The sequence below is a fragment of the Mastigoproctus giganteus genome, chromosome 3, assembly GCF_048544385.1.
Source record: "Mastigoproctus giganteus isolate SK-2022 chromosome 3, ASM4854438v1, whole genome shotgun sequence".
Classification (NCBI taxonomy): Eukaryota; Metazoa; Arthropoda; class Arachnida; order Uropygi; family Thelyphonidae; genus Mastigoproctus; species Mastigoproctus giganteus.
In genome coordinates, this window is record NC_143577.1 from 235,367,150 (window position 1) to 235,394,944 (window position 27,795).

At 35.5% G+C, this 27,795-nt stretch overlaps 1 protein-coding gene across 3 annotated transcripts in view; it reads right to left on the minus strand.

Annotated features, from left to right (window-relative positions):
• The window catches only part of LOC150088897 (uncharacterized), a 599,507-nt gene that overhangs the window by 288,001 nt on the left and 283,711 nt on the right, over positions 1-27,795 (minus strand). For all 3 annotated transcript variants that reach the window (XM_090369705.1, XM_090369706.1, XM_090369707.1), the window contains 7 exons: positions 25,430-25,513; positions 20,164-20,286; positions 12,872-12,961; positions 9,507-9,629; positions 8,761-8,850; positions 4,147-4,266; positions 1,766-1,855 (listed from right to left, as the gene is read on the minus strand). In XM_090369705.1, coding sequence (XP_090225831.1) covers positions 1,766-1,855; positions 4,147-4,266; positions 8,761-8,850; positions 9,507-9,629; positions 12,872-12,961; positions 20,164-20,286; positions 25,430-25,513 — 720 coding nt within the window. The remainder of the gene's footprint in view (positions 1-1,765; positions 1,856-4,146; positions 4,267-8,760; positions 8,851-9,506; positions 9,630-12,871; positions 12,962-20,163; positions 20,287-25,429; positions 25,514-27,795) is intronic.

The window sequence follows — 27,795 nt, forward strand, 5'->3', positions numbered from 1 at the left end:
TCGAGCTAGAGTCAAACAACACCATACCATACCATACTTAGACACCCTTGTCTGGCGCGAGGGCATGTGCTTGAAGATAACAGTCCATAGTAAACCTATGTGTGCTGGCCAATTTACCAACTTCCAGTCAGCACACGCACGTAGCCATCTTCTTGCCACTGCACGAACCTTACTAACTTGCACCTGGACACACTCTAGCTCTGTAAATGAGAGGCGCACCGAAATCGCTAAAGTCAAGGCAGATCTTACAAGGTGTGGCTATCCCATCAATACCCTTGACAGGTGTGACCTACAGGCACGCGACCAACAGAAACATCCAAGGTGATGACTCAGCCACGAGCGCCTTTATCCCATACTACCCAAACCTATCACAACAGGTCTGTAGAATCCTAAAATCACATGGGATAAAGTGCATACAACTCCCAGGCAGAAAATTACGATCCCTCATCTCTAAGGTAAAAACACCTGTCCCCACTCTATTTTTATATAAATTTTACAAAGAATAAATTTTAAAACACAGGTTCAGGCTCTGTGTTTTAAAATTTGCGGTAGAGATGCGGTAGACCAATCCAATTAATCGGATTGGTGTACCGCATCTCTTGCCATGACTGCACCAGCTACTACATCGGGGAAACTGGGAGCGGCTCAAAAAACGCCTTTCCGAACACAAAAGAGCAATCCGCTTAGCGGATGTGGAGCACTCAGCTATTGCCGAACACGTTTGGGCAACCCACCACAACACTGACCCACACTGCGATGTCGTGATTGAGTATAAGTCCCGCCATTATCTGCGCTGCGCCTGGTTGGAGTCGTTAAACATCAAATGCTCCAATACCTCAATGAACGGGAACAGTGGTTGTCAAGTCCACCCTATCACCGAAGCAACGATCCTGTCCATTGACAAACACTGGCCACGTCCACATATATCACAGCCACAGGCTTCAACATCAAACAATTAGCTACACACTTCACGTACAAGATTGGCAGTACACGCCTCCATTCTACCTGTCATTTCATTTCAACTGAAGAAGGTTAACTAAACAACCGAAAGCTTTTATTTGTATGTATCTAATCTAATATATGTATATTTCCTATTATTAAACCCGTCACAATCTATATTTCTGTATCCGTTTCGCTCTGAGCAACTGTAATTTAGTAATAATAGGTTGCTATGTTATCAAATGAATGTGCCACAGTATTTACATTAGATTAGAAAGTTAGCTTCAAGTAGTTTCTTCAAGTAGTAGCTTCAAGTCTCAAAAATAAATTATTGTATGTGTCAGGTACAGCCTCTTCCTATACATAGCTTTTGAGTAAACTGGGTTTACTATTTAGTGTAATCTCATATTGTGGAGGCACTTCACTATGAGTTGCCCTGGTATTGCACTACTCTAAATAAAAGACACTGCTCCAACAGAGAAATATATTTCTCTTTATTTAAAGTATATGCCACTACCCAGACCCAGGTTTTCACTCTGACTGGAGTCTCATCAGAGCAGATAGGCACTGTGAAGACCTAAGCAACCCAGTGACAAAACACATTCGCAATGTATGAGACCCAAGTAGGCTCTGAGTCTCATATATCATAATATAACACAAATGTCTTTAAAGTTTTAAGCTCATGAGCTGCCAATATAATTTAAAATACTCAATTATAAATTACAAATACATTAGATTTATAATTAGTGATTTGTAAAGCTAAATATCTTAATATTTTAATAGTCTCATTATTAAATAACTATAAACAAAAATGTCTAGAACAAACCTGCACATTTCATTACTCCCAAGATGCCAGATTTGCAGCTTTGAAAAGTAGGGCACTGCATATCTTCTTTGCACTCAGGAAGAGGTTTGGCTAAAGAACAGTGGAATGGAATATATAAATCTCAATAGTTTGAATTTATTCACAGTGCATTCTTAATAAAAACAGTGTTAAACAGTGATAAACTCTAGGAATAAATTCTGAAATTATCTTTCTATATCAGGGACATAGCAAGGTTATATGGGTGTCTGGAGCAATGCAATATATTTGTGCCCCCTCAAAAATATAATAATAATAATTATTATTACTGTATTAATCTTTAATTTAATGAACATTATTCAGTTCTGAGTAAAAATAAAGGTACCACTTTGTGAAAATATAATGAAGTTGCTCTTCACGAAATGCAGTCTCTGTGATTGAAAAGTTTTTTTTTGCCAATCACATACTTATGTGAAACGATTTTTTAGCCATGATAACAATAAAATCAAAACAAAGAAATTAGGTTGGGTATTGTTCCTGCTCTACTTGTAGTTACTTCTTTAGCTTTGGGGAACAAAATATTAGTCAGTGAGAAAGAACAATCACATTGATTATCTTGTTTCTATAAATTATTATATTATTATCCTAATTAATTTAAAATATATTATTTATAATGTTGACTTACACTACTTTAGTGGTGAAAAAATTAATGAATATGAAAAATATATTTCATTAAAATTATTGTTGTTTTTTGTTGATTGAAGAATTTAATAAATATCAAAAAAATATGAAGAATTATAAGTTAAATACTCATTGATCTACAGTAAAAATTTTAGCTTATTCACTAGTCCAAGATATATTTTTGATTGAGACCTACAGGTTTGGAGAACATTTGCTTCAGGCTTACTAAAATTAAACTATGAAAAATCATAGTACTGCCACATACAAAAATATTTCTCTTTTTTATTGCAAATTTAAAGAACTCTCCATTTGTTGTATAATGTTCAGGTTACATAAAAAAATTTCTGCAAACATTTTTCTGTTAAATAAAATAATGTTGCTTTTCCATCTGACAATAGCTTGTTTTCAGCATTTTACAATGCATTGGTAGTTTTTCCATAATATGCCATGCGTGTGTTGCACTGTCATATTTTCAAATTCAATACGTGCTGCTGTTTTTAGATAGATGCTGAAAAGGTTTTTTTTTTTTTAGTAGTAATATATTATGTGTGTCTCAGCGTAGGACTGGACCAGTGAAGAGTGAAAAAATTCTTGGGTACTACTACATTTTTCCTTCTCCTTACACATAGTTCTTTTGATAAAGTATTTCAGATTTACGTCTCTATCAAAATGACTATTGTCTTTTTCCTTTGTCTCTTTCATTCACAGAGTCCTTGTGGGTCCTAATGAAATGGGTGGGAACCCTCAATAATCAGACAAAATCCCACTTTATATACTTTGTGGATTTTATATTTGGCTTGCATTTGTTTTATTAATTAGGTGCAATTACATAAATATATATATATGCACCCTGTCTTCACAATGTCCTCCTTTCCATCCATATGTCTGTCTATCCACATGTAATAGCTCAACTCCCAGTGAATGGATTTTTATGAAATTTCATATTTTGGGCTTTTAAAAATATTTGTCAAGACATACAAATTTAATTCAAATTGGGAAAATAAAAATCTGCTAATTATTATTTTACAAATTTCTTTATTTCATACAATTTGTATGGAAAAAGAAATTTGTAAATGAAATGTAGATTTAATGCAGTAGTATTGTTAGCTTTAGACAGTCTGTGCAAGGTCTGTGTGTATTGTTATGTAAGACTTGTAAAGAGAGAGAGAGAGAGAGAGAGAGAGAGAGAGAGACTTAAAAATTATATGGGAGAAGAGTAATAAATATTACATAGTTGCAATTAAATGGAAGGACTACATTTAGTTCTATAAAGTTAGTTGTTCCATTTAACTATAACTGTATAATATTTATTACTCTTCTCCCATATAATTTTTTAAGTCTCTCATTTTACAAATGTCTGCACCCTTCAAATATATTAACTGTTGTGGAGACAAGATAGCTTCATCAAGAATATATGTCATTTTAATTGATGCTTTCCAAAATGCTCTTTAAAAATTAATCAATGCAGTGTAATGTAAAAAATGTATATTTGTATTCCCTGTGTTGTTTTACCCTTCAACTTTTATTTTATAAAAATACTTTTATTTTCTTCAATGAACGGGAAAAGACTCCTTTTTCTAGTCTGACACCAATAAATCCTCTTCATTTTAATTTAGCATACTTCTTACAGCAAAAATGAACACATATAATGGTTTTATTAGATGATGTAAGATAATAGTTAAAAAAGATATTTTTCATACATATATAAGCTCATTTATACTCACGTATACATAACTGGTAATTATTGGGATCATTCACAAAACCAACTTTACAAGAGCATTTATGACGATGATCAACTGCAGAACATTCAGCATTTTGACTACAAGATGCAAATGTACATGCATCTGTAAGAGAAATACTGTTATTAAAACCTTGAAATAAAAAATTAAAAAACAAACAATATTCTTAAATTTTTTTACTATATATTTTATTGAAATTAACGTACAAGCTGAATGCCATCTATTATTAAATTAGATATTTACTTATTTAAAATTATCATTTATTAGTATTAGCCAAGCAGAGCAAAGATGCTAGAGGCAAATAAAAATCTCTACAGTTCCCTTTCCCCTCTCTTTTTGTAGTACCACAAGTCATCAGACACTTGTTTCATTGATTAACAGATCACTGTTAAAGGAAATCTTCCTATAATCCAGTCTATAATTCTTCCCCATTTGTTTGAATTTACTGTATATCTCCTGGTTTTGGCATAATTTAACACCACAAAAATCACCCCTTCATTTGTCTTACTATACTACTATCAGGTGTCATTATAAACCCCCAATTTCTTCTTCTTCAGTGTACCGTCTCTTTGCAGAGGTTGGCTGTCATCTTCACAATGGATGAATGTGAGGAAGAACCCCTAAACAAACGCTCATTATTCTGATCATATCACTCTCTGTCATTTGCTAACCAAGATTTCTTTCTTTTCCCTTGACTTCTTTTTCCATTGATCTTGCCCTGGATTATCAATTGCAACATCTTACATTTGTCATTCCTCATCAAATGTCCTAAATATTTTAGTTTCCTTTCCTTAATGGCATTAATTAATTCTGTCTTTTTCTTCATTCATCTCATAATCTCATCATTCTTTATCTTATCAGTCCATGACACATAACATTCATCTGTAACACCACATCTCAAAAGTATTTAACTTATTCTGGGTCTTCTTTGTCAGTGTCCAGGCCTCAAGCTCCATAAAGGAGGACAGAAAAGAAAAAATATCTCAATATTCTTATTCTTAAAGGAAGTGCAAGATCACTGCGGCATAGAAGATTCTTAATTTTAATTCCCCAATTAGATTCCTTTAAGGTATCTCTAAGGTATCAGGAGCTATAAGAAAACCTGGAAGACAATGGCGGAGATGGACAGATGAAATTCATGAGTTTGTGGGTAGTAAATAGATGGCCATTGCACAAAACAGAAGGAACTGGAAAGTTACTGGAGAGGCCTTCATCCTGCAGTGGATTGAAAATGGCTGATGATGATGATGAAGGTATCTCACCTCATATAGGTGTCCTTTAGTGAGATTTGTTGAATTGAAGCATTGAAGCCATTTCAATATTTCTGTTTTTTTTTTGGTGTGGCTTCAATGCTTAGGAAGGGCATACTAAGTGGTCATAAAGTGCCTTATACAGTGGAATTATAACCTCTCCATCTGTACAAGCAATTCTTTAATAAATCATTGCCAGAACACTATAGGCAATGATTTATCAAAGAATTTGCTTGTAAAGAATATACTTTACACAGAAAGTATAAGTATTACACAGAAAGTATATATATATATATACTTTATAGCATTTTGCTAAATGAAGGTGGAAATAAGTAAAAAAGTAGGCACACCTACCCCCCAATAACATAATAGCCCAATGTGTTAAAATAATTAGAGAAAGGAAAGTGAAAAGTATAGGAATAAAGACTATAATGTTTATACTTGGGATATTCAGGAGTAGTATAAATTCCTATCCATTCTAGTGGTAGCCCTGGACTGGAAGTTATGTTGATAAGAAACATGATTGAATATGCTTTTATTTCATATAATACAGGGTTATTCACAATGTTTCAACAACTTTGACAGTTTATTTGAAAGTAATTACATATTTTTCTGTAATTCAAACATTTAATTTATGTGTGAATTAATGGATAATTATTTGTTTCATCATTTTCAGGTTTTTGCAACAATTGTTTTTCAATTCTCATGGTGGCATGTGATGTTGGTTGGTTTTTTGGAGGTTGGTGGCTGCCATCTTTCCATAATTCTTTCCGATTCGCTTGACGTGATATGAGAGTTGAAGGCATGATTATTTTAATTTGATTTATTTATGACTATGCATGGGGGGGGTAGGTTCATATTATAATCATTTGCAATTGAGTGTTGAGAGATTAATAGTCCTACTAAAAAGGTATGAGGTTTTCTCCTATAATTTAAGATATTTTTCTGTAAAAAAAGCTATCAAATGAAAGCATAAAAATCAAAGTTTTTAACAGTTCCCTTACAGTCCTTCAATATGGACCCCAAATGTGACCCTGCACATGTCAATGCAGTAATCAAATTCCTGGCATGTGATGTTGGTTGGTTTTTTGGAGGTTGGTGGCTGCCATCTTTCCATAATTCTTTCTGATTCGCTTGACGTGATATGAGAGTTGAAGGCATGATTATTTTAATTTAATTTATTTATGACTATGCACGGGGGGGTAGGTTCATATTATAATCATTTGCGATTGAGTGTTGAGAGATTAACAGTCCTACTAAAAAGGTATGAGGTTTTCTCCTATAATTTAAGATATTTTTCTGTAAAAAAAGCTATCAAATGAAAGCATAAAAATCAAAGTTTTTAACAGTTCCCTTACAGTCCTTCAATATGGACCCCAAATGTGACCCTGCACATGTCAATGCAGTAATCAAATTCCTGCCACACTTTCTCCAGTGTATTGTTGTCGACCTCAGTGATAGTTGCAGTGATACATCCCCACAACTCTTGCAAAGTGACAGGTAAGGGAGAAAAAACACCAAATCGTTCACAAAACTCCATAGATAAAATAAAAATGGCACCTCCATAGCCAGGTGGGCAGTGCGTAGCACATGCTGCCTGATTAGACCGGGGTTCGAGCTCATGACCACCAAATACAGAGGATGCGGAAAGGTCAGGGAATGACCACCGCATGTCCCCGGAGCAATATGGTTTTAGTTACTAATGCTCCTAAAAACCAAATAACAACAACCATAGATAAAAATCTAAGGAGGAGTGAGGTCCAGTGATCTCAGTGGCCAATGAAGTAAAGAATTGTCATCATGGGAAGCATGGCCAATCCAGAAATGGGAATAGTTGTCATTCGGAAACTTTTGCTCCTCCTTATGGAAATGTGGAGGAGCCCCATCCTACTGCAAAATACAGTTGTTTCCATTTTGTGTCAGCTGTGGCAGCAACTGCTCAATCATGTCAAGGTAGGAAATGACATTCACGGTGTCTTCAGTGAAAAAGAAAGGCCCATAGATCTTTTTCACAGACATTGCACAGAAAACGTTTACTTCTGGACTCTCCTGTTCATGTTCCACAGTTTCATGTGGATCACACCCCCAAATAAAAATGCTGTATCGATTCACTTTACCACTGAGATGGAAAGTGGCTTCATTGGTAAACACCTTGAATGGGTTCAGCACGCTGAATTCTGATGGGATCCTTCCACTTGTTCAGATTATGAATCTAAGGGAGCATAAATTCAAATTAAGAAAAGACAGATGTAGAATAGATGTGCGGAAATTTGCCTTTAGCCAGCGGGTGGTTAATTGCTGGAACAAACTTCCATCTGTCATTGCGGAAGTTGATAGGTTAAATAAATTTAAGGAGGAACTGGACAGGCATTTGGAGGGAATGGTGTTATTTTTTTTTCGGCTGATGCTGCATAAGCTCATACACTTGCTTTCTTGCATCACACGCCACTACTACTACTACTACTAATCTGCCAGTGAAATTTTCAACAATATCTCACAGTTCTTGGATGTTACAACAAAATTTGTATCTAGAAACTTTTTCATGTGGTTTTAGGGCTTGCAACAAATGGATTTTGTAAGAATGCATAGAGAGCTTCCTTCTGAGAATAAGCCAAACAATTTTCTGCAGAATGCCAAGCTCTCTACTGGCCTCGTTAATCAATTTCTGGGGACTCCTGAGATATGCCTGCAGCACACATTCTACAGTCACATCATCTGTGCTGGGACAACATGTGCTTTTGCCCTTGCAGATGCATCCACTCCACACACTGCCTATGTTACTTAATGATGGAGTATCAAGTTGGTGAATTTCTGTGAAATTTACCAACAGCACATTCAAAAACCATAAAAATGGCTTTTAAAAGCAGCACTTTTAAATGAAATATCAAAATGGCATTTGCCACAAAAGAGATGGCACAAACATTGAAGATGTCTGCACCATCTCTTTTGTGGCAAACATACACTTTGATATTTATGCTTTTATTTGATGGAATTTTTATCACAGAAACATATATAGTATATTTGACATAAACTGTCAAGGTTGTCAACAACATTTTGACTAACCCTGTATAAATGTATGTTTTACTCACTGTAATAGAAATGATGACATCTTTTGTACAAGCAACTGGTGCCATAGTTGCTTGTACAATATACCAAATATTTTTTTAACAATATTTAATTCAAATTTGTAGTTAAACTATACAGGTAAATGTACATGCAACTATTGAAACATTATGAATTATTTAATATTAAATGTTTATTTTTATAATGAACAAAATTTTCATAATCGGTAAAATCTGTCTAACTGAAACTACATTTTAACAGTTTTCAACATAAAGATCATACTCACGTATACAGTGTCTCACTCCTTGGTTATCAGGTTTGCACACATCTGTTGGTCCACAATTACTGTCAATCTCACATTCACTAATAACAGGTGCTATAAAAAAGATGGAAAAGGGAATTTTTACTGATATATAGCTTTCTATTAATGGCTAAGAAAAAAAGTTTTAAGTTATTAAAGCCATGTAAATCTAACAATATACATGCACACAATGATTACTTCATAAATTATTGATTATAAAATGTTTGCATTTTATAACCAAGCATGAAGTAGTGCAGCCATGTAAAAATTTGATAATATACAATAACAGAATAATAATCCAGCAATTTTGTTAATTTTCAATGAATTGATAACATTTTCATCCTACTTAGCAATTTCATAGTTACAGATTGTTACAATATTATTGTATTAAATGCATTATAGATATTTAGTCCAATATTATAATAGAAACCTATGTCTATGAGAAATGAGTGGCAAATTTAACCTGGAATTTAACCAGGTCCTGTTCTATATGCATGGCAAATAGAACATCAAAATGATGTTTACAAATAGTTTTCAATGTAAATAACATCATCAGTAATAATCCCACTTAACAGTTATTTTCCCCAATAAGAAGCTTTATCAGCTGGTTCCTTTAAAAATATCTTAAAAGGGTTTTATTCTAAACATACAGTAATCTTATTCCTAGAAATCATGTGTTATCTGAAAGAGTATATTTCATATAGAGTACTAAAATAACTCTATTTACTTACGTCTGCATCCATTCACAAGATTATAAGGATCACCAGTATGTTGTGGTAGACACTGGCATTCTGTTCTATGATTGCTTGCAAAACATTGAGCATTTGGACCACATTCAACATTTTGACATGCATCTAAAAGGAAAAAAAAAAAAGTATTTTTGTGAAAAAATTACAAAATGCACTTTTTCATTTTTCCAATAAATTTAAAAATCAATGATGCCATTAATTTAAGCAATAAAAAGAAAAAAAAAAAAAAAAAAAACTTAAACCTTTCAAGAGTACATACACAGAACTACATTTTCATAAGCATCCTCTTGGGAGTGCTTATGAAATACCATAAATCTGCTGGCATAGGTTTATGTTTTTCAAGATTATTTCAAATACATTTCAAATCCTGTATCCATTTATGTAAAGAACTGTCCTGAAATGTTTCCCATAAATGCTGTCATCTGTTGTTTTTCCAACTAATAGTAGCATGGTTTTTACATTATGTGACAGCATTAAAATAACTTTGAAAATCAGAGAAGGACACAGCACCTGTTGACAATTTTTGTCCAAGTTTGGTTTTAAAAATCTTAATTTTTTTTTTTTTATGAAAACCCGAAACACAAGAGACATTAGAACCTATAGTACTTAGTACCGTGCTTGGGTTGGAGGTTGACAAGACGAAAGAAGATATTTGTTGACATTAGACTTGAACTTCGGTAGACTGTAATTTTCAGGAACTACATATGAAGGAAAGTTGTTCCAGATAACGGCAGTTGAATGAATAAACAAGGAAGATGAAAAGTTGGTTCTGTGAGTTTGAAGTTGGACAGTAAATGTATGTTGGCTGGTGGCAGCATGTGTTTGGACTGTTTTGAAAGAGAGAGCGGAAATTATAGAAGCCAATTGAGAAGAACAGTGCCCATGGAAGTATCTGTAGAAAAGGCAGTATGTCTATGAGACAGCGAGTGGAGAGACTCTGTTAGAGATGAGTCATTATTTAACCTAACTGCCCTCTTCTGAATGGAATCTAGAAGCCTGAGAGAGGTTTAGGGGCATCACCCCAGATGTGGGAACAATATTCCATGTTACGGTAGATTTGCAATTTGTACAGAGTGAACAGCTGTTCGGAAGAAAAGTAATGTCAAGAGCAAAAGAGAAAACCAAGTTTTTTAGATGCAGAGGAAGCAATATTTGTAATGCGCTTGTGCTAAGAGAGAGATTAGAAGTCAGGGTAATCCTCAAAAGAGATATATCATCTTGCCTAGAAATCAGAGTGTTACCAAAGATAAGCATAGAAACAGAAGAATCCTTTTTGTGAGATATAAGACAGGACTGAGTTTTAGAAGGATTTAAATCAACTAAGTTGTCTTTGCCCCACTGGAGAATTACCTGGAGATTGGCATTTAAGGAATTCGTAGCGGATATTCGAGAAGTTGAAGCTGATTGAGCAGGGTAAGGTTTCTCAAACTGGAAAGTGGAATGCAATGTGCTATCATCAGCAAACCTATCGATAGGATTTGTGGTCAATGGAAGAAGGTCATTAATATACAAAAGGAAAAGAGTGGGGGAAAGAACTGAACCTTGGGGACACCAGCATTAGTGGAGAATTGCTCAGACTCCCTCCAGTCAATATCTGGCAGAGTAGAGGTAGCAAGATTATACACTAGCTGATCCGGAAGCCTCCTAAAGAGTTACCAATAGGTTCGGTTCGGTGTACTAACTAGTGGCCGGCTTGCGAACACCATTTTAGAGCTGTACTCTCGAAATGTAAGGAAGACTGGATCTCGCCATGATGTCCATCATAACCTCAAAAGTCATCAGTCATACTGCATAATGGAAGTCACACTGCATGATGGAAGAGATGGGGAAGGGTTGACCAGAACTTAACTCTGGAGACTAAACATGGGTTCCACCACTTAAAGCCTGCAAAAAGCGAGGTGGTGGTGTTGCACCAGTTGATGAGAGTCACCTACCACCAGTATTGCCTGGTAACACAGAGGGGCGGCATTCCTCCTTGTGGTTTGGGCGCCACACCTCTACCCCTGCTTGCATTGGTTCACACCTGGGTGGTCACCCACAGTGTGCTTGCACATCAGGGTTATACCCAGGATTACTAACAGTCCCACCATCATGAAGGTGCACGCAGAGGATTTGGCTGTCACAGACTGTCTGGACTTTGCCAAAATTGAGTCCACTTGACTTGAGTGTCACCCGAATATCAGTTCCATCAGCGTTTTAGACTCCCCCAGGTAGCAAGTACAGCTTGTCTGGCATATCTGAGAGAATGTGTGTGACAACCTAAAGGATCAAATTGAAGTTCTCTGGAAAATTTAGATCCAGAAGCTGAAATAAAATTAAGTGATACAAAACTAGATGTAAAGAATATTATTACTGCAAAAAAATAAATAATGAAGAGTTTAATTTTTATATAAAAAAAAAGAAAATTAACATTACTTTTTGAGTTCTATTTATATTTTTTCCATTTTTTTATTTGGGTTTGATTTTTGACAATTTTACTCTAATGCTGAGAAATGAAATCAAAATATGAATAAATAAACAAAGTTTCATTTTCACGAAACTTCAAAATTTCACAAAGAAACTCACTTCACAGAGCACATCCACTCCCCTCCCCATACAAAGTCCTACACACTTTCAGGAAACTCACTCATGAAAAATGATAATTTTTCTAAAAGACATTTAAATTTTTAAATATTGAAACTTTTTTTTAGAGAAAGGTAAAGCCATTGTGGGGTTAATTAACTTCCTTTAATACACTTTGGCCAGTGCTCTAATCATTTTCTGAAGATAAAAGGATTCAAAATGACCACAGTATGTTGCAAAGAATGTCATTATCAAAGGGTAGCAATATTTAGCTTTGTAACGGATGTTAAAAATTTCTTTGGTAGAGACTGAATTTGTTTCTGAACACATGATTATTGTTTATGCTAAGACTAAAACAACTAATCCGAATCTCATCATGTGTTATGGTATAGTTCAAAAACTTTATCAAGGCTGTATTTTCCATCTCTTGATAAATATTAATCATTTAGATTATATGAGTCAATATGTATCCAGACAACTCATTTTCATTTATAAGATGAAGATTTGGTTCATTCATAAGGCATGAAATTAGTAAATCTTGCATCAGGATTTAGATTACTTCACTTCAGTTACACCCAACAATAGATGATATATTTCTTTTGACAGTAACGTTGTATACTGTTTACAGAATACTTATTTAGATTTTCAATCACAATATTAGCATATTTTTTCTTAAAAATTTAAGATCAAATTACACATGGAACAGTATGGCAATACATTTCCCTACCAAAAATGTAACATATAAAGTACAGTCATTAAAATTGAAAGTTCAGACACCAACTCACCGAGACAATCCAAAAAGCTAGCAACAGTTATCCGACAAATCTGTGAAGATGGGCAGTCGCTGTCCTTTTCACAACCACCAGAGACAATTGCTAACAAATGAGAATTAATATTATTAACTGTTACCAAACTGGGATATAAAAAGTATGCTAACATAGATAAAATTGCAATTTGGCAGGTTACATTAATAAAAGGACAGTAAAAGATAGCCCTGTTTTAACTGGTTATAGTAACACATACAATAGTACTTTACCTCAATAACACATATGAAAATACATGTGCATACTTGTTTTAATTTTTTGATTGTGCAACTCTTATGAAAGAGAAATCTTCAAACACCAGCCCTAGTAAAAAAGGAATTCCTCCTCAAGGGGCACAGGGAGTATGCATCTTGCACACTTACAGAGAAACAATGTACCCATCCAGTTAATACTATTTTGCCAAATGGACATATAAATAATATTTTGATAATATTAATATAATGTTATTATACATCAATGAAGGTACTGCAATATTCTGGCATTATAAAAGCGATGTGATAACAGAGGTTATCAGTTTGTTATATTATATTGAAATTAGTAAAATTGTAATAATAAATGTAAATTTACAGATGCTCCAGCTTGCCTGCACTGGCCAAGTTTGTGCAGTCAAACCGGAGCATGTGTATATAGTGCAGGCCAACTGAATGGCCATCTGGCCCGGTCTGTGTAAATTTGAGCGACGACAGATATTGCCCAGCACAGACCTGTAGGTCTGTGCATGTAGATATGGTTTTCCTAAATATGGCACATACAAAGAATCTTGTGAAGGTGCACCCAATGCCGTAAACAAATTCCTTACTTGATAAAATTGTTCTATAATTATTAGCTTCACAAGTTTTGATTGTAATTGGGCCTCTGACATCAGTAATTTCCAGATTCTGGGTTATGAGAGTGAGCAAACAGCAGGTTAGACAAAAAAAACCCAAATGCGGTGAACGAAACAAATAATTCATAATTAATGCATCTTAAATTCTTCTTCACTACCCTTAAGCTGTATGAAGAAATTCTTCTTCACTACCCTTAAGCTGTATGAAGAAATTCTTCTTCCATTTGAATCGTTACAATATATTTTTAAAAACGATTTTACAGATACTTTTCCAAATATAGCAGTTGCACTAAGAATTTTTCTAACTTTACCAGTTTCAACTGCCTCAGGTGAATGGAGTTTTTCAAAATTAAAATTAATCAAAAATTATTTACGATCGACAATTTCTCAACAAGTACTTTCTAATTTGGAAATAATTTCAATAGAAAACGACCTTTTGGAAAAAATAAACATAAATGAAATAATTAATAAATTTGCATTTCTTAAAGCAAGGAAACATAAATTTGTATAATTTTTTTAACATTATAATTTTCCTTTTATTTTATTATTGTGATAGAATACGAACACTGTGATTTAGAATTTAAAGTTTGTTTCCAGAATTTCAGAATGATTTCATTTTTGTTTGTTGTTTCATTATATTATATGTGAGATATTTTGTAATTCTTTTCTTTTTCAATAAATGAATGCTATTTTATTTTTTAATCCAAATATTTTGGGGCTGCAAATTTGATTTCGCCTACTGGCAGTACATAGGGTCGCAGTGGCCCTGATGACAGTCATATACATCGTGAGTCAAATCACAAATTTCAAACTCATTTTTTTTTATCTGATTCCTCAAAAATAACATTGTCTTTAGCCATCCGTAGCATTGTCATTCCTCAAATATAACATTTTCTTCAGCTGCCTATATAAAAAAAAAACATTGTTTTCCCTGTCCATAGCATTACTAATGCCATATTTTTAAAAATGCATGTTTAATAATGTCAGAAAGTAAATCCTCTTGTGGATTTACTTTACCCATTCTACATAGGGAGAAATTTTTTTCTGTATGTAGAAACCTGAGATGACCATATATAAGGCAACTGTCTACTTTTGATTTTGAAATGTCCAAAATTTCTCAACTTATACTTGAGTACCTCGAGTATCTATGGTAATACTATATCTTAAAATGGATGAACATAATGGGGCATGATAGGCTTTGGAAAAATAAAATTAAATTAAATTAAAGGGGGAAAGAGAAGAAAGTAAGGAAGGAGCTAATTACACTCTGGCAATACAATTTCATAAACATTAGCATGTCCACTATGCATGTTATTTTGCATCACACATGCCTGATTAGCTCCTTCCTTTCACTACCCCTTTATTATTACTTCTTTTTTAATTCAAACTTATCAAGCTACTGTATGCTTCACTTTTTTTTAGTTGATAAAAGAGCACTCCACCTTGAAAGCTACTTGATATTTCATTTTATATTTTAACACTTTTATTCATTGACTTTATCATGTATCGTTTTTATTTTATTTTTGTATTTTGATGCTTGTATTCTACTTTAGTGTTTTTGGTTTTAACTTCTGTGTTTAGTCGATTGCTGTATGAAATCTTAAGAACATAAAACATTTAGATCCAAAAAAACAACTATGATATTATATACTTAAAATCCCCCATAGGAGTTTGTTGTATATAACTGGAAAAACTGGGATTACAGAAAAGATACAAGTGGATCAGGGGTTGATTTAAGGAGAGGAGACAAAAAGTTGCAATAACCTGTACTTGTTAAGATTTACTTAACAAGTACAGGTCAATGTTGCAAAAAAGTCGCGAGTCAGGGTTAAATTTGAAAGTGTCTGCAATTCTGCCCAGACACGATAGGAGGGAATACATGATGACAGCCTTGTCAATCAATTCGGCCCTGGAAAGATTGTGCAAGGCTCAAGGGGTAGAATTTTTTCAGCGTGGTCTGTGCTTGTTAACAGGAGAGACTGCTTCTACAGGGATGGGATACAGTTAAATAGAAAGGGTGCAAGAATATTTGCTGATGCTATCGAGGCAGTGTTAGGTGGGTCGGAAAACTGCTAACTTGGGGGGATTCACAGACTAAAAGGTTAAAAGTAGCCACAGGCAGAGGTGAAGGTGATTCTTGCACACCTTCTATTAGAATAAGTAGCGACCTGGAGCAAGGGGTGCTGGGGGTTTCAGGGACTGATGGCAGTGATCATGAAACAGGTGGGTATATGGGATGTGTTAGGGTAACTAAGAATAAGATAAGGTGCATGTATACCAATGCTAGAAGTATAGTAAATAAATTTGACTATAAATATAAATTCATCTATAAATATAAGTATAAATGAATTTGACATGCTGGTCAAGACATCAAAGGCGGATATTGTTGGGATAACAGAGACGTGGTGTCACACAGATATAAGGAATGCAGAACTGGAATTTGGAGAGTACAATGTGTACAGATAGGATAGACAGGATAGGAAGAGAGGAGGTGTTATGTTGTTAATTAAGAAAAACATAAAATCAAAAGAAGTGCATCCAGTTGATATAGATGAACAGTGCACTGTTCAGTCAGTTTGGTGTGACATAAGCCCTGCAAAAGCAAAAATAAGAGTAGGAGTGTGTTATAGGCCTAATGACTCGAAGTAGGAGTGTGTTAAGGAGCGGGAGTGCAGTAGCACACGCTCTTTGAGTAGACCGGGGTTCAAGCCCCTGACTGCTGAATACGGTCGATCTGCCAACCCGCACTGGACCAGCGTGGCAGATTATGGTCCATTTCCCTCAGCATGAATTGTTGAGGAGGCTTCCATCCTGCAGTGGGTTGATAATGGCTGCACTTTACTTTACTTACTTTACTTTATAGGCCTAATGACTCGAATGAGTACAATGAACAATTGTACAGAGAAATAGTGAGCTAGTAAATCAGAATGTCTTATAATGGGAGATTTTAACTTCCCAGATATTGACTGGAACTTGTGGTTGGTCACTCACACACTAGTAAGACTTTTTTGGATTTATTGGATGATTGTTTTCTGCAGCAGCATGTTCAAGAGGCAACCAGAGAGGGTAATACTCTTGATCTGGTTATCAGCAGTGATCATTCGTGTATTAAGAATTTGCAGATAAAGGAACCACTAGGTGGCAGTGATCACAGCGTACTGATGTGGGATTTACTTAAAGATATAATTACCATCAGGGGTAAAGGAAAGGGTTTTCGCTTCCGTAAAGGTGAGTACAGTGGTCTCAGACAGTTTTTAAATTCTGTACAGTGGGATCAACTGACGACGTTACCAACGGTAAATTCTAAGTGGGAAGCATTCAAGGAATTAATCATGGATGCTACTAAAAGTTTCATACCTATTAAGAAATATTGTTCAAGGTTTAGGCCTAAATGGTTATCAAATGAACTAATGAGACTCGTGACAGAGAAGAAAAATGCATGGGATGCATATAAATTATCCAGCGACTCAGAAGCCTATGGCAGATATAAGCTAGTCAGTAATCAGGTAACAAAGGAGGTTAGGCAGGCGAAGGCAGATTACGAGAAATCTTTGGCAAAAGATGCTAAGAAAAACAGCAAGGATTTCTTTACTTATATAAATTCTAAAAGGAAGGGGATGAATCTGATTGGTCCACTTGATATCGATGGTTGGACTATTGATGATCCTGCTCAGATAGCAAACAAACTGAATGAATATTTTGCATCTACATTCACACATGAGGAGTTATTAAGGTTTGAAAATGGCAGAAGGTTATCAAATTGTAGCAGGGTGCTTAATGATTTTGTAATAACTGAGAGCAAAGTGGAGGAGAAATTGTTGAAGTTAAACTTAAGAAAGGCACCTGGGATGGATGGGATCTATCCAGTTATATTAAAGGAGGTGGCAAAGCAACTAAGCATACCCTTAGCCATAATTATTAGAGCATCCTTGGACTCAGGGGAGGTCCCCACGGACTGGAGATGTGCAAATGTATCCCCAATTCACAAAGGGGGATCAAAGGGTGACACGAGTAATTACAGACCAGTTAGTTTAACTTCTGTTCCGGGTAAAATAATGGAGTCACTGGTTAAAGATGCATTGCAGGATCATCTAGACAAGGCTGCAGCAATAATTCAGACACAGCATGGGTTTGTTAAGGGAAAGTCTTGTCTGACAAATTTGATAGGATATTATGATGTGGTTACAAAGGAACTGGGTGCAAAAAATAATTTTGATATCATATATTTGGATTTCAGGAAAGCTTTTGACACTGTTGCGCATGGAAGACTATTGTAAAAATTGGAGCAGAATGGTATTAAAGGTAAGTTGCTACAATGGATAAAAGGATGGTTGAGTGGGACAAGACAGAGGGTGGTAATTAATGGGTGCTGCTCTTCATGGACTAATGTTATTAGTGGAGTCCCAGAGGGTTCGGTGTTGGATCCTCTGTTGTTTTGTATATTTATCAATGATATTGATGAAGGTATATCAAGCTTAGTGTCGAAGTTTTCAGATGATACAAAGGTTGGCAGAGTTGTTAATGACAGTAATGGCAGTGTGCTACTGCAACAGGATCTAGATAATTTGGTCAGATGGGCTAAGAAGTGGCAACTGAAGTTTAACCTTGACAAATGCAAAGTACTGCATATGGGTAGAAGTAACCCTAGAGAAACATACCAACTGTGTGGTACTACACTTAAGGTGGTAGAAAATGAAAAAGACCTGGGAGTAATTGTGCAGGCAGATATGAAGTTTTCTGAGCAATGCAGACAGGCTGCCAGGGCAGGTCATCGGGTTTTGTCAATGATATATAGGAATTTTGCTAGCAGGGAAAAGGAGGTGATTGTCCCTCTGTATAAGGCAATGGTCAGGCCACGCCTTGAGTACTGCGTACAGGTCTGGAGGCCTCATTTTAGGAAGGATGTAGATTTACTTGAGCGTGTACAGAGAAGGGCAACAAGATTGGTGAGGGGAATGAAGGGATCCTCTTACAAAGAGAGGGTTAAGTTCTGCAAATTGCAGTGGCTGGAGACTAGGCACCTGTGTGGTGATCTGATTGAGGTGTATAAGGCCTTGAATGGGTTGAGCACGCTGAACGCTGAATTCTGATGGGATCCTTCCACTTGTTCAGATTACGAACCTAAGGGGGCATAAATTCAAATTAAGAAAAGACAGGTGTAGAATAGATGTGCGGAAATTTGCCTTTAGCCAGCGGGTGGTTAATTGCTGGAACAAACTTCCATCTGTCATTGTGGAAGTTGATAGGTTAAATAAATTTAAGGAGGAACTGGACAGGCATTTCGAGGGAATGGTGTGATTTTTTTTTTTTTTTTTACTTTTTTTTTTTGGCTGATGCTGCATAAGCTCATACATTTGCCTTCTTTCATCACATGCCGCTACTTCTACTACTAAATGGATATTTTTCAGAATGGTCTAGCAAGGCAAGTGGTGTCCCTTGGGGATTGGTGATGGGTCACACTTGAACCTAATCTTCTTTACCTAAATGGATGAGGAAGTCTAATGGAGGCTAACAAAGTTGGGAGGGTAGCTAACAATCAAAACCAGGCTATGCCACTTCAAAATTTATTTGGCCCTTTTACAAATATGATCATGAAAAATAGCAACTAGGGTTTAATGTTTGTAAATATAGTCTTGAATCTAGGGAACAGAAACCATAGAACAACTTACAAAATGGGGTAGGAGTTTAAAAGCAATGTAGAATAGAATTGGGCCGACCGGGCTAGCCGAGTGGGTAAAGTACCTGCCCGGCAACCCAAAGGTCGCGGGTTCGATTCCCGCCTCGGGCTTGGATCAAAGTACTGCAAAACCCTTGGGAGGTGCAATATGGCCACAGAAGCCGATGCGCCAACAACTACCAAATCAAAAAAAAAAAAAAAAAAAGAATAGAATGGACTTAGAGATTAGAATATAATCAAAATTGAGAAGTGTAAACAGATGGTAGGACTGCATTTGGAATATTATACCCGGCTCTGTAATTAATGAGGATTCACAGAAGGACAACTAGATTAGTAACTAGCACTAATCATTATCCTTACAAGGAAGGACTTAGAAAAGAACCAACTGTTATGCTTGGCAAATGGATATCTTGATGATGCACACGACTATGATGTAAAAGGAATCAATGAATGAATGAATGAGGGGGCTATATTTTCACAGGTAGAAGAGATAAGAATCAGGAGAGCATAAATATAAGAGCTCTGAGAACAACAGAAGGTTGTAGATCATGTCATATTTTGGCGATATGAGTGATTGCAATTTTTTATTTTTGCAGATGCAGGGAAATGTCTGCTTCCTTGCATCATTTGGCTATTCTTATACTAATTACATTTGAAATTATAGTGAAATAGAGGTATACGAAAACAACAATTTGAAAGAATTAATTAAAACAAACTAAAATAACATGTAAATATAGAAATATCACTTACGATCGCAGCTTCGGTGAACATCATTAGGATTTCCAGTAGTACCTGGTGGGCAACGGCATCGAGCAACATGTTCACGAGCTACACATTCGGCTCCTGAACCACACTGTGTAAATATGCATGCAACTAAAAAAACAATTAATTTGCAATATAGTTCATCTTCTCTTCTATAAGAGGTGTGATTAAAAGTTCAAGAACTGATTTTGTATCTCAAAATTGCAGTGTAGTGGAGAGTTGCAACTTGGCATAATATGTTTAGTGACTCACCTGGAGGTAGTAATTCACAAATCAGCCATTTATAGGCTGATTTTAAATAAGTTAGTAGTTTTAGATAGTAATTTTACTTGAGCAGTGAATTTGTAACAAATTTTATTTCAAATTACTGCAACAGAAACCAATAAAATGTTAAAAACGGCTTTCAAAGAGGATATTGTATTATTCAAACACTTTAGTGGTTCACAAAGTTTAAAAAGCACCATTTGTCTGTTGAAGATGACCCTTACTCTCGCTGCCTTTCAATTTCAAAAACCAATGGATTAATAAATTGTGTTTTCATGATCTGATCAGAAGAGATTGATGTTTAATTATCCATGAAGTTGCTAGAGAAACTGGTAATTTCTTATTGGATGTGTAAACTGGTTTTAATGGAACATTTGGGAATGCAACATATTTCAAACAATTTACCTTGCATCCTCACTAATGATCACAGAGAGTTCTTGAATGTCCAAATCCTTATCAACATGCTGCAACTGCCTACACTTTTTCTTCCATCATTACTATTCAAAAATCATGGGTGTATGCTACTGACTCAGAAAAAATGCCTAGTTCTCTTTGTGAATGATTCAACTTCTCCGATGTCCAAAAAGAGCAAGATAATCTTGATAAAATGTGAAGATCATGCTTATCATATTTTCTGACTCATAGAGCACTGTTCATTATGAATTTGTCCTGCACCAATGAACTAGGATTACTACAAAAACAGTTCTATGGAGATTGCACAAAAGTAGCCAGAAAAGTGGGTTTCAGGGAATTGGCACTTGCATCATAACAACACCCCCTGCAAACTTCGCACTTTTCATTTAAGAATTTCATGCGAAGTACTCCATCACTGTGATCCCCATCTGCAATAACCACCAAATTTAGCTTCCTGTCATTTCCTTTTGTTTCCCATTATTCCCATAAAATATTGACATACATGAACTGATTATGGTGGTGGCCAACATAAACCATAGAAAGAAATGAAGTCATTAACCTACATGTATATCATACATTGGTGAATGTGTCAGCCAGTGAAGGATTCCTGCAGGGCACGCAAAGAAATAATTTTGATATTTGAATAGGATAATCCTTAACTCCATACCAACTTAAAGAGCCCAAACCCCTTTGAAGGACTCAGTAGCAGAGGTGAATAAGGGAACTATCCCACACTCTAGCGTTATCTGTTGAATAAGTCATGATTAGTTTTATAATAATCAACCTAAGCTTGATGGTTGTTGTTTAATAATGGAAAGCAATTACTCACAACCTGTACATCCACAACATCTCTTTGTAAATGTATCAGATTGGGTTTTCTATCACCTTCTCATATCCAATAATACAGTTCTTTTTTCACAGACTACTCTTTCTGAGTAAGCCTACACTCAATAATATTAACAATAGAATCATGTCTTTAGAGACTCACATCCCAGATCTGATGGTAATATCACCAGTGATTCAACAGTGGCACACCTAGCTCTACAATTTATTTTCTGTACTCTTCCCCCTAGACATTTTAGTTACAGCGGTTATTGCATTTGTTCTAGTCTTTATCAAATCAATATATTCATAATCAGATATAAGTCTCATTCCATCTGAAACCCATCTATGTTGGGCTAGAACTTTATCAGATTCCTTTAGGGTTGCTCCATCATAAGATAGATATAAACAATTTTTCCAACCACATTTAATTTTTTTAAGATTCTAACACCCAGGAACCATCTTTCATGAGAGTCAAAGTATGCCTAAATTCATCCTTAAAAATCTTTGACTTTGTAGCAGCTTTCACAAATGGAGAAGATGCCATTAACAGCTTATTCATTCTCTTATGCTTCGTCCTGGGGATTTCCAGGCCCCCATCCTTAAGTGCAGCATAAAAATAAGCTAGAGATAGATCTTGGGACAATCTAAACCACAGCTGAATAATGCTTCTTATCTGTCAATCTAACTTCTTCAAATCAGCAGCAATAATGCTACTTAAAACCAGATCATGGTATAATTTCATTTAAGTTCTAAATACTTGAAATAAAAATAAACATTGCTGTAGCTTCAAAAGGACAGCCCACAGCTTATTTAAATACTCCACACAATTGTAGCCTCCAGAAATCTTTCCTGTTGGTAAAATTTCAAAGGAGAATCCAACTTTATTGCAGTAACAATACTTCATTAACTTTATAAAGTTTTTTCCACTATTTTAACCTTTTCCTTTCCAGGTAAAATTGTAGTCAAGGAAGAAGACTTAGAAGAAGCACTAGTGATTAAGCCTCTCGGTGCAAAGAAGTGGAGTGAAGCATCTAGCAAAGTCTGCAGACCATCATCTTGCAAAAGCCATTATCCCTATATTCTAAGTCCCCGAACTGAATCCAATATTAGGGAAGAGACTTCAAATGTTAAGTCAATCACAGAATTAAACAAAAGTGATGAGATGAGGGTCACCCTGTCATCCCTCTAGATAGCAAAATCAATGAAACTAGGAGATACTCCAAGCACAATAGCTCCCTGCTGAATGGCTGAATAAGAAACTGAATGTCCAAAGATACCATAAAGAGGGGCTTCAACTTGCGTTATCTCAAACAAAAGAGATGACAACACTTGCATACTTTCTGCACAACTATCAACCGGTCGAAATGCAAGTTTTAGACTGGCTGATGATTCTGTGGATGCAGAAAATGTTCACAGATTTAGCTCCCTATAATTTTCTTTTGTTATCCATTTTATTTGATTATTATTCCCATAAAATATTAACATACATTAACTGGCTATGGAAAACAACACAAACTTTAGCTCCCTTTGACTTTTTCTGTATTTCCCAAGCTTACAGTACCTTGAAATGTCACAGATTTGCAACAAGTAAGGAAATTGTGAATGTGACACAAACTATTAGAAGTTTCAAACAAAGCCTATCACAAATGCTTCCAGAAGTTGCAAAAGAACTGGAATCAATGTGTATACTGTCAAGGGACTACTCTGTAGGAGATCCATCTGAATAGCTGGTATGCTTCATCATTTCCCAAAATTAGTTCAGCTGCCAAACTTTTTGATCATGACTTATTTTTAAATGCAGTAATTCCTTGCTACCTTTTGCCATTTTTATTATAAGTTTTCAGTTTTCTCCACTATTTTTAATGTATCTCTACTGTTTTATTTTTACCTACATGCATCATTTTTGTTAGTTGGCACAAACAAAGAATTATTATTATAAATTGTATATTCTTATATTTACTGATGACTATGTAAAAATTCATTCTATTTAGCCCTCATTCATTATAAATCTGTGATGTTTAACGAGGCTTAAGCTTTAGGAGGTGGGGTAAAAATCACAAGGAGTTAAATCTAGTGAGTATAGTGGATGGGGAACCATTTGCAAGAAATTTTTAATGGAAAATTGAGATTGGCTTGCTTTTTTTTTTTTGGGTCTCGCAGAAAGCAGAATCTTCCACAGAGCTTTGCTTTTGGGTCACAACCATACACCTACAATTCATCAACAGTGATGATATGAGAAACAAAGTGGAAGTCAGCAGTATCATGTTGAAAAAAACATGATATGTGAGAACTTGCCACTTTCTATGATTATCAGTGAGAATGTAAGGCTCAAGTCTGCTGAAATGCATTGCTTTCCCAAATCTGTTAAAATCGACAGACATCCCATAAGAAATATCAATTTCACTAACTTCATGGATTAAAATATCAATCACTCCTGACTGGGTAACAAATACAAGCGATTCAATCAAAGCTGTTTTTAACATTTAGTATTAATATTAGTAGAGGCGTCTCCGTAGCCAGGTGGGAAGAAGCAGCAGTGCGTAGCACACGCTTCTTGATTAGATCGGGGGTTCAAGCCCGTCACCACCAAATACGGAGGAGGATGCGGAAAGGTCAAGGGAATGACCAATGCATATTCCTGGAGCAATATGGCCTTAGTTGCTAATGCTCCTAAAAACCAAATAACAAACAAACATTAGTAGTAACATATGATGCAAGAGAGCAAGCTTATAAAGCATCAGCCAAAAAAAAAACCCTCCCACATCACTAGTTGTAACAACAACCCACTGACGGAAGGTCAGTGGGTTGTTGATTGTTGTTACAATTGAGGATTTGATTGAGGTTTCTATCCTACAACCATCCTTCCTGAATTTGAATTTATGCCTCACTGTGTGTGGTCTGGGCAAGAGTAAGAATGCCATCAGCATTAGCTTGCTCAATCCATTCAAAGCCGCAAACACCTCAATCAGATCACCTCCCAAGTGTCTAGTCTCCAGATGCTGCAATTTGCAGAACTGAAGCTTCTTTTGGTAAGACCACCCTTTTGTTCCCTTCATCAATCTTGTAGCCCTTTTCTGCACCCATTCGAGCAGATCTACATCCTTCCTAAAATGAGGCTTCCAGACCTGTAAGGCGCCTTCGTAGCCAGGTGGGAAGGAGCAGCAGTGCGCAGCACACGCTTCTTGATTAGACCGGGGTTCGAGCCCGTCACCACCAAATACGGGGGATGCGGGAAGGTCAGAGAATGACCACCGCATATCCCGGAGCAATATGGCCTTAGTTGCTAATGCTCCTAAAAACCAAATAACAACAACAACAACAACCAGACCTGTATGCAGTACTCATGATGCAGCCTAACCATTGCCTCGTATAATAGGATAATCACCTCCTTATCTGTGCTAGAAAAGTTCCTGTATTTCATTGGCAAAACCTCATGAGCTGTCCTGGCAGCCTGTCTCCATTTTCAGTTGCACTTTTCTGCAATTTTAAACAAAATTTGATGCAAATACACTGCCCCATAAAATCCCTCATTTTAAATGCAATAAAACATAACACACCTTCTATTCAACATATGCTAATTCAGACCAACTGCAGATAAACTTGTGATTCTTGTACCACAATATCAAGATGACAAACACGTTGCAAGAAGCTGCAACTCACCATGAGGCCACTATTTCAAGATCCAAGGTCAATCACAGAAATTTTTGATTGTATAACAATCTAGCATACTTCATTTACTACTGATACTTACGCACACATCGACGGATGTTATCAGTTCCTGCTCGGCACACTTCTTCTGTCTGGCAATCATGATCAAAATGACATTTATGAGGTACTGTGATAAAAAAAAAAACATAAGGCAGTTAGTAACATTTAATATTTTACAGACTCATACAATAAACTAAATATCTGTTTCAACTGCAGTAATAACAAAACTCATAACACATTAATGAAAATTTTGAAATATAGTAAACATACTGTAATTTTTTTATATAATAATATAAAAAAAGTATTGTTCTTATTTTTGTTAGTCATAGTGATGAATAATGCAAAGAAGCAGACTTATACAGCATCAGTCAAGAAAAAACACCACTAACGTTACCCATCCGTCTTCTCTAATAATTTGTCTAATTCCTCCTTAAATTTAATTTAAAAAATGCATTTCCACAACACCAGATGTAAGTTTGTTTCGACAATCAAGTACCCTATAGTTGAAAGCAAATTTCTCCATATCTGTCCTGCAACCATTTTTCCTCAATTTAAATTTAAATTTAGTTTCCTTATGTAAGGGAACATAAATTTAAACCTGACCAAGAGTACTGATACCATCAACATTTAGCTTGCTCAGTCTTTTAAAAGTTTAAGCATCTCAATAAGACCTTCTCACAGGTATCAGGTTTGCAGAACTGAAGTCTTTCTTGGTGAGGGTGCCCTTTTGTCCTCCTCACTAATCTAGTGTTTGCTCTTCTTTGCATCTGTTCAAACAGATCCACAATTCCTTAAATACACTTCCAGACTTATATGCAGCACTCAAGATGTGGCCTAATTATTGCCTTATAGGGCAGAATAATTATCTCCTTATTCCTGCTTGCAAGATTCCTGTATATCATTAACAAAACCCCATGATCTGTCCTGGCAGCCCATCTGCACTGCTCAGAAACTTCAAGTCTGACTGCACAATTATTCCCAGAACTTTTTTATTCAAAATTATTTTTAATGTGGTACCACATAGTTGGCATGTTATTCTGAAATTACAGCTACCTAAATGCAATACCTTGTTTTTGTCACTGTTAAACTTCAACTGCCACTTCTCAGCCCGTCTGCCTAATTTTTATAAATCTTGCTGAAGTAGCTAACACTGATTACTGTCATTAACCACCTTGCCAACCTTTGTATCATCTGTAAACATCAATATCATTAATAAATACCAAAAACAACAATGGACCCAGCACTGAACCCTACAGAACTAAACTAATAACATTAGTCAAAGAAAAGCAGTGCTCATTGATAACCACTTTCTGGCTTTTCCTACTCAACCATCCCTTTATTCATAGTAGTAACTTGGCCCAAAATGCCACACTGCTCCAATTTGTACAGCAGCCTTTTATCAAAAGCTTTCCTGAAATCCAAGTATATGATATCAAAATTATTTTTTTTCATTCATTTCCTTTGTTACTGCATCATAATATCCAATCAGTCTGGTCAGACAAGGTCGCCCTCTTAACAAATCCATGCTGTGACTGCAGTATAAATGCATTCCTCTCTAGATAGTCCTGCACTAAATGTTCTTGTTTATACTCCGGCACGAACACCAGGTCAGTGGAGTTTACAATAAATCAATCAATACAAATGTTAATCATATTTAGTTGTCATGGGCTTGAACCCCAGTCCACTCAGAGCATGTTCTATTGCACTTGCACTCCTGATCATTCAGCTACGTCAGGCCTACTTCTTTAACCAGTGACTCCATCATTTGCATTTTAACAAAAGTCAAACTAACAGGTCTATTAATTACTTGTCACCTTTTGATCCACTTGTGTAAACTGGGAATACATTTGCACATCTCTAGTCCATAGGGAACTTCCCTGAATGCAAAGATGCTGTCATAATTATGGCTTACCTCTTTTGCTGCCTTCCTTAATATAACTGGATAGATCTCATCCACTACAAGTGCCTTTTATGTTTATCTTCAACAATTACTCTTCCACTTTCCCCTCAGTTATCACAAAAGCTTTTTAACTTCCTGTTAGAGTTTGGTAAACATCTGATATCCCCTTCTCTAAAGAATTCCTCATGCATTCTTATTTTCTGACCATCCTCCTCATAAAAAAAAAGAACAAAACTAGCTTTTATTAAAAGGAAATTATAAATGTAATATATTTATATATTACATCTGCACTTTCCTCTCAAAAAAGCTGCTTGTTTTGAAATATTAGAGAAGGTTAACCTTCTCCAGAAAAATAGAATATTAGTGAGATGGAAAAAATATGACTTTCAGAAACAAAAGTTAAATAGGTTATGAAATGATTTATAATATTTGTGCAGTGGCTTAAAAACAAAATAGGTAATTCATCACCAGATTTGAGAAGAATCCCAATGTAAAAAAAGTGCCATAAA